Source organism: Apium graveolens, chromosome 7, assembly GCF_009905375.1.
Source record: "Apium graveolens cultivar Ventura chromosome 7, ASM990537v1, whole genome shotgun sequence".
Taxonomy (NCBI): domain Eukaryota; kingdom Viridiplantae; phylum Streptophyta; class Magnoliopsida; order Apiales; family Apiaceae; genus Apium; species Apium graveolens.
The window spans coordinates 33,587,291-33,595,813 of record NC_133653.1 but is presented as its reverse complement, the minus strand read 5'-3'; the positions used below and the strand labels follow the sequence as shown (position 1 = coordinate 33,595,813).

The window sequence follows — 8,523 nt, the reverse complement described above, 5'->3', positions numbered from 1 at the left end:
TAAGTCTTTTTGTTGTGGATTTCCCATCCTTACCTTTTCGTCAAGTTTAGGTTTAACTTAGTTTTTGAAACACTAACTAATGTTTAATTGGTGTTTAGCGTTAATACGTGCATGCCAGGTCATAGTGATAAGTGATAACCCTGGAAAACGTATACGTGTAATAATTATAAGGTAATGTTACATCATAGGGAGTTACCAGTTTAGATGGGAAAAAAACTGCAGGCTGATATGTGCACTCTTGATATTAAGATCCAAAAATTCCTGTGTATGTGTTCAACTCCAAGCTATTTTCATATTATAACATGCGTAATTTAGTCTTCACATCAATAAAGGATATTGATGTGTACTATAAATAGAGGGTGTTCATATCAGTTCCAAAATTAAATTTATATATGGAAAATAAATATACTAGAAAAATTTACTCTTAAAAAATAATTATTTACACAATTTTAAAACACCTCTCAAGAAATGCAGAACAAATTAATTCGACTATATTTGTACGATAAATATTGTTTGTACATGGATCCCAGCCTGTATCAAAAATTAAATAGAGACCGAGGTCCCCGGGTTGGGCTACTTGACATATAGTCAAAAACAACAATTATGTGTTGGGCTCCCACAAAATGGTAGATTGGGCTTGGATGACAAAACACTTCCTGTTTTGTTTTAGAGAAACTTATTTGCCAATATATTATCATGTAGTAACATTTAGACAGACTGGGTTTACAAGGAATGTAGTTTACTTTTTCTATATGGGCCGACAGTAATGAACTACATAAATCAGCAATATAGTTTAGTAACCAACAATCAAAAGAACACCAAAGATAAAGCATAAAGGAAAAGCTAAAAAGCAAAATTCAGATCTTCACATTATGCCTCCACTTTAATTATACTAATTTCTTAAATCCTTTTCTTCAAGCACACAACCATCTTACTCATATTACACCATCTCCAATGGCTTCTCCATTCATCCATAAACCATCCGCATTATACCACAATATAATTCATGTCTTGTTTATCCAAACAACATTACTCACTATCTTTACATTTACAAGCCTCACAGAAGCTCAATCAAGTCAATGCAGAACATCTTGTGGTGACATACCAATCTACTATCCTTTTGGCATAGATGATGGTTGTGGCAGTCCGTACTATCGACACATACTCGTGTGTTCTAACAACGAAAATCTTGAGCTAAGAACACCATCAGGAAGATATCCAGTTCGAAATGTATCTTATTCTGATCCTCACATTTTGGTTACTGATCCATTCATGTGGAACTGTCAAGATGGTAACAACTTTCGCCCCACTAGACCCTTTAGCCTAGACAGTAGCACACATTTTTCTCTATCTCGACAAAATGACTACCTATTCTTCAATTGTAGTGAAGACCATGTGATCATGGAGCCTAAACCGATTTTTTGTGAACGATTTCCTGATCAATGTGATTCAACATGTGATAGTGCTAGTTATCTTTGTAGGCATTTGCCTGAATGTGCTTCTGCACTACGGGGGAGTTCATGTTGTTCTTATTATCCGAAAGCTACTGACTCTTTAAGGCTGATGCTAAAGTATTGTTCTAGTTATGCTAGTGTGTATTGGAGAAATGTTGGTGCGACACAGCTGGATAATCAGGTCCCTGAATATGGGATTCGAGTTGATTTTGATATTCCAGTCACTACAAGATGCCTGCATTGCCAGGATGTCGCCAAGGGAGGTGGAATGTGTGGATTTGATATTAAAACACAGGAGTTCCTGTGCTTATGTGAGAAAGGAAATGCCACTACTTATTGCAAAGGTTAATTCCAAGCTAAGCTACCTGATTTTTTTAAATGCTAATGAATTGTATACAAATCTTCAAGCTTCTAAAACGGTGATTTTTTTTATATTACTTTTGCAGATCATGAAGTTTCTCACACGCATAGTAACAAAGGAGTAGTTGCAGGTAAAACTTGAATAGAACATGTACAAACACATGTTCATAGGCTTCTTATGTTTATCTTTAAATTTTAGGAAGGGACAGGATGATAAATTACACTGTCCTAATTTCGGTTTGAAACATATTAATTGCAGGGACAGTGAGTGCAGTTTCCGTTGCTGGAGCTATAGGAGTTGGAGCTGGAATATGGTTCTGGAAGAAAGTAAGGGCTACAGCACCAGTAACACATGGAGTTCAAAGCAATGAAAACAGACTCTTTTGAGTAATATATACAAACCACAATAGAAGACACTCACACATATCTTTTTTACATTTTACTTTGCCTTGCCCTGTACTAGTTAATTGCTTTTTAATCTTTTTTTTGAGTTAATAATCGTACTGATACATGTTGGAAATCACAATTTTGTTAATTAATTTTATACTGTAGAATATTGGTTACTCTACCTTGATTTATTTGCAACAAATGGTGCAATCTTCTCGATTCTCTTTAATCATCCTACTTGTTACAATTAATAAAGGCAAAGCATAATACTTGACTTCCTTCAAATGTATGCAGCAACAAGCTAAGAATAAAAAGGAACAAATAACTTAAGATATAGGTGGATTAAAAAGTATAACAAAATTAAAATTTTAGTCTAAGTTCATATTTAGAAATGGGCCTCCCTAAATGTTTTCGCATCCACAAGTGAATATATGAATATTACAAACAAACTGAACGTTCAGTTCTCTAATTTAAACCCAGCTCAGCTCAGAATTGAATGATCACCAATAAGTAGAGTCAAGAAAGACACTATTATCTCATGAAAGTTTCAAGAGATCAAGGTCCGGATCAAGATTCACCTATTGGGACTTCGCAGGTCTTAGGAAATGTCTTTGTGGATCTCTTACAGCATATACAAAAACCTAGATGCGAATGGCTTTCTTATCATGATATGCTAGGAAGTCACCGTCATGTAAGACGCTAAACATGATACATATACTTAAACCATAGATAGGTAAATTGTAAACAGTCCCATGCTTTAAACCAACAACGAATAATTGGAAGGATAGACGAATCACAGGGTTCAGAAAGAGAAGTGCACTGCAATCATTCAACTATAAAAAAACAACACTCTAGTGAGCGGTGACACTAAACAAAACGTCTAATGAAAAGTATGCATAAACAACTTCTTTTAACTTTATTGCATTACAGTACAAACTTGAATACCTACCAGAGCACGATACTATATCTTATACGGGAAGAACAACGTATCAGTGCGCCTGAGCTCCTTTATCGACTGCATATTCATGTTAAATGATCAGTTGTAGGCTTTGAATAAAGTACTTACAGGAAGTGCCAATATAATATAAACACAAAACAGACAGCACAACAACCTCTGGCACGTAAGGCGTTTTCTGTACTCCCTTCAGCAACTGCATCATCTGTCTGATCTTCTTCTCCATCTTCTGCATTTTTACAATCATATTATCAGCTACTACAGGACTATACTGGTAAGTGAATCATCTGATATATATGCTCAATATATCGGACCTTTCACGGTAAGTCAATTTTACAAGCACAACTCGAACATGTATATAATGGGCACCAACCACATAATGGTTCAGGCTGTTACGGAATATATTCAAGTATAGAAATAAGCTAATAAGGTGTTAAATTGGGAAAAGGTATTGGATAGGTGACCCGGAAAAGCTATATATCAGTTGACAGATTCTGCAAATTATCCAAGTGTTGAATGATTATGGATGCCAGGTTTAAATTACACATACATTTGCAGTGGAGGTGAAATAGTGACATAAAAGCCGTGAAAATTTAGTATAAAGACTTTACGAGTACTTAAACATTGGGTGAAAGAAGAGAAGTACCTTGCGAGCTATGATACGAGAAGCTCTTTTGTTATTAGCATTTGCACATTTATTCAAAAAGCCATTCTTCTTCCAGAATGATTCATCAATTTTGTGTGTACTACCAAAATTCACAGTCTCCAAGATATCGGCATCTTCCGCGAACTCTTTCCACTGCTTACAGCTGTACAGATCTTGAGCAATATAAATATAACATAAAATATTCATTCTCCTGTCTTCTACAAATAATAAGGTGTTTTCTTGTTTATGTTTTTGAAAAACTTTATAAATTATTATCACTCGTATATGGAAATGTAATCTTTATTTATGTTTTCTTTGAACATATAAGATTATAAAAAGTTGTCTAAAATCTGAATTAAGATGAATACGGTTCAATTTACCTTTACTATAAAAAATCAACAAAGTAAATGATCGAAGATTTTCACAGCACAACACAATAAGTTATAAGTATCAATTGTTAACCAATAAACCACTGAAGCTTGAAATTTGCAAGAGCACATGTACTTGGTAAATGACATATATACAACCTTAAACTAAGTCTTACCTGGCAGTTGCTCGCACAAAGTCTGATGCCCCATTATTTGTAGCCAACAACTTGAACATATGTTTTTGTATATCATAGGGTATATCTGCCATGCTTGTTTCACCTCGCGCCATACCTAATGAGATTAATAGAATGTAGAATTTTAACTCATCAATGAAGTTACAATTCTGACATACTTTGACAAAAGAACCTGATTCCTAGGTAAAAAAATTTATAATCTTAAATTATGTGTCCTATACCTCCATACTAAATAAAAATTGATACAATGTTTCACCTTGACCGTTATAACATTCAACAGGATACAACAATTTATAATTATTTTTCCAAGCAACCCATAAATGTTATGCATATTCTGATTGGCTATATTACAATGAACCCAGTGCATTCACACTTATAATAGTGATATCACCACTAGACCTGGCAAAATGGGTCTGGATCCGAAAAACCGAACCGAAATTCATGAAACCGAGATCCGATCCGAGATCCGAATCATAATAATTATCCGAAAACCGATTTAAACCGATCCGAAAAATACCCGAACCGAAAATGATCCGAAATACAAGATTCGATTATAACTTGGAACCGATTAAAACCGAATAATATATTACCCGAACCGATTACGACCCGAAATAAGCAAAATTTATACTTTAAACAATTTTATGTTTATGATAACATACTTATTTAATCATATTATTTTGTAAAATTACATTATATTATATTAAAAATACTAAATTAAATAAAAAAAATATTTTTTAAAACTCAAAAATTGAAAAATTAAAGAAGTTAGGATCCAAAAATATCCGAACCGAATTTAATCCGAACAGAATTTTGTCCGATTTTAATCCGAATTTTAACCGATTTTAATCCGAATTAGACCCGAACCGAATAACATCCGATCCGATCCGATCCGAATGGTTTTCAAATATATCATAATCCGAAAGTAGATCCGATCCGAAATTGATCGGAAATTGATCTGATCTGAAACCAAACCGGTTATCCGAATTGTCAGGTCTAATCACCACCGATAAAAAACATTTCATATTGCCGACGCCACATCATTTTGTAAAAAAAGTTGGTATCTAATTTGGTACCTGTGGCAATTGGCAAGAATCATCAAACATAAGAGAGAACCAAAAAAACAAGAATTTGTTATACTCCTAATTAGATCGATGAATATAACTACTCAAAATTTTAATGTGATTCTATATCACTTGCTTTCATATATAAGATATTTTTTAGAAACGCAACAGTCTAGTCAAAGAAGACCAATTTAGAATACGATCATATCAACCTAGAACTTGAGTTGCATGCAGGATCAAATGACCAATCTATGAATTAAACTTTCTAACATCCAACATCGGAAAACATGGATACAGAATAAATCAAATGTAATTCATTTAGTCTGGAAACCAGAAATGCATAATTGCGGAAATAACAGCTAAATAATATATAATGATTGCCTAATTCAAGAAATTTAGCTGTGCATATAACTTTAAGATAAAAGAATTGAAGAACACACACAGGGAGAGTAGAGACCTTGCAAAGCAATTGAGAAATGAGGATGAGAGAGATAAGTATCCAAAGGTGATTAGGAGGAGTGGGGGTGGGTTGGGGGTTGGGGGTTAGGGGTTAGGGATTTGCACTGAGCCGAGTATTGCGGTCGACTGCACTGATGCATCTGTCTATATTTGCTTGAATGCATTCACCTTTTCTCCCATTTTTAAAAAAGGGAAAATTCCAAATTTATATCCATTTTTTTTATAATATTAAAAATAGCACGGGAGAGATTTAAATATTAATATTGAATAATATTTTTTATAAATAATATTTTTATATTATGATTTAAATCTATCTATCTATTAGTACTATTATATAAATCTATTACTATTATATAAAAGACAAAATATTAAAAATTTTGGTACGGTACCGGTCTTTTGGTACACGTCATATTTACATAATTGCCCTTACTAATAAACTTTTCATTGATTATAATAAATTAATATTAAAGTAAATAGTACAAATAGTGTTATATTCGAGAAAATCAGCCTATATCAACTCGAATTTTATCACCCGTGTGTTGATTCTTGATTGCCTACACTGTTATCCTCTCCGCACATGAGCCAAAAAAACTACGACACGGCGATGCCTAGATAACAATTCAAACTCCACGAGGTACATAATCACCACAGTATAATCTGAGAAAATAGAACGTGAAAAAAGGAGACCTATAAAAAAATAAAGGAAAGTTGTTTTCTTTCAATTTTGCATTTGTATATAAAAAATACTTACAAGTGGATTCTCAATTTTCTTTTAGAAAAATAATTTAATATCACTTTATCGGTATAATAATACCTCTATTTCTAAACTATCTCTATTTCAAAAATACTTATATATATATACACACACTATCGATCTATACAATATTATAATAGACGAATTATTGAAAATTTGATTGTCAGTACCCATTTTTTTGTCAATGGTGATTTAATCAAATTACCCGTACTTATAAATTTTTATGGTTGATTGGTAAATTCTAATTTTAATTCTATTCATAATTAATATAGAAGCCAATTTCCTCTATAAATTGAATTCTAATTCATATCGAACTTTTTATTACGAATTATGGAAAATTTGATTGTCGATACCTTTTTTTACATGTGATTTTATCAAATTACCCTTACTTATAAATTTTCATGGTCGATCGGAAAATTCTAATTCTAATTCTATTTATAACTAATATAGAAGTCAATTTTCTTTATAAATTGAATTCTAATTCATATCGAACTTTTTATTATTCTAATTGATATAAAAGTAAACCTCAATTTAAATCTAATTTGTCGATATATACAATCTATCTATAGATATGTATTAATGTTATATAAAAGAAGAAATATTGAAAGTTTCGATATCGTACCTGTTTTTTGGTACACGCTGATTTTAACTAATTACACTGATAACCCGGGCCAAAAAAATTATCCTATCAAACTGATCTAAAATAAGATTAGAATTAGAATAATTGGTTGGTAGGAATGAGAACCCGAGATAGAAAAAAAATAATACATTATTCATACATGTTTAAACAACATTATACTATTAATCCGGGTTAAAGTAAAAAAATAAATAAATATAATTAGTTGATTTGTTATATGGAGTTAAAACACAATAATAAATACTACTGGTGCGGTTTAAAAATAGAGAGAATTGCATTTTATACCCCTTAAATTTGGCCAAAAATCAGTTTTGTATACCTACTTTAATAAATTGCAGTTTTCATCCCCCTTATTTGAAATATGTTCCAAGTTGCACCATTTTTGTCAAATTTGGTCAATTTTTTTGCCCAAATTATTTTTTTCAACAACATATTTAATCTATTATTAAAGAGAAAAGATGAGATATATTGTAGGAGACAACAATTAGGGCTAAAAAATTAGGCAAAAAGGGTACATATTGAATCAGATTACAAAGTAGAGGGATGTGAACTGCAATTTATGAAAATAGGTATACAAAATTAAATTTTGGCCAAATTTAAGACAATTCTCTCTTTAAAATAATATATAGTTATAGTACCCATCCGGGCTATAACTTAATACAACTAATTCGTTGGTTGATATAATGACATCGAGTTAAAAAAAATAGTATGTATTACCCAGGCTAAAATTAAATAATATATTCAACCCGAACTAAAATATAATTAAAAATGAACTAAGTATAATTACTTGAATTTGGTTGATATAAATTTCGTATATAATGAAAGGTTTTCTTCTATGTCTACAACATTCATATTATTTTATAAAAACGAAACTAGGGACAATATCTATCTATACTATTATATTAAAGACGAAATAATGAAAATTTGGTTGGTAGTCAATATGATCATCGTAATAATAATAATACTTTGAATAAAATATCTTCACAAATAGATAAATTTATAATATGTCTAATGGTTTTCATTAACAAAAATAATATATAAAATTCATCCGGATATAATGTCATCAAACTACTGGTCGGACTAAACAAAATTATACTATTGATCCAATTTTAAATTATGAAATTTAAGAACTACAAATAATTAGTTGGATGTGAGGAATCTAGCTAAAACCAAATAATAAGTATATCAAATCTTATTATTAAAATTTCAAAAAAATAAATTTCATAACTTAAAATTTTTTCAAATTAT

At 31.2% G+C, this 8,523-nt stretch overlaps 2 protein-coding genes across 9 annotated transcripts; one reads left to right on the top strand and one right to left on the bottom strand.

Moving 5' to 3' along the window:
- Window positions 1-898: 898 nt before the first annotated feature.
- Window positions 899-2,415, top strand: LOC141673439 (uncharacterized). Its single transcript, XM_074480184.1, has 3 exons — window positions 899-1,798; window positions 1,901-1,945; window positions 2,074-2,415. The coding sequence occupies exons 1-3, from the start codon at window positions 955-957 to the stop codon at window positions 2,199-2,201; spliced, it is 1,017 nt and encodes a 338-aa protein (XP_074336285.1). The 5' UTR covers window positions 899-954; the 3' UTR covers window positions 2,202-2,415.
- Window positions 2,416-2,762: 347 nt separating this feature from the next.
- LOC141673440 (uncharacterized) lies at window positions 2,763-6,042 on the bottom strand. 8 transcript variants are annotated; one of them, XM_074480186.1, is made up of 6 exons: window positions 4,586-5,035; window positions 4,347-4,461; window positions 3,803-3,975; window positions 3,314-3,385; window positions 3,151-3,216; window positions 2,763-3,034 (listed from the first exon to the last, which is right to left on the bottom strand). In XM_074480186.1, the coding sequence occupies exons 1-5, from the start codon at window positions 4,589-4,591 to the stop codon at window positions 3,163-3,165; spliced, it is 420 nt and encodes a 139-aa protein (XP_074336287.1). In that variant the 5' UTR covers window positions 4,592-5,035; the 3' UTR covers window positions 2,763-3,034; window positions 3,151-3,162. The 8 variants fall into 8 exon arrangements, with proteins under 8 accessions (XP_074336287.1, XP_074336292.1, XP_074336288.1 ...); XM_074480191.1 differs by lacking the exon at window positions 4,586-5,035 and adding an exon at window positions 5,883-6,042 and having other exon boundaries at window positions 2,763-3,216; XM_074480187.1 differs by lacking the exon at window positions 4,586-5,035 and adding an exon at window positions 5,883-6,035 and having other exon boundaries at window positions 2,763-3,216; window positions 3,803-3,965.
- Window positions 6,043-8,523: the final 2,481 nt, after the last annotated feature.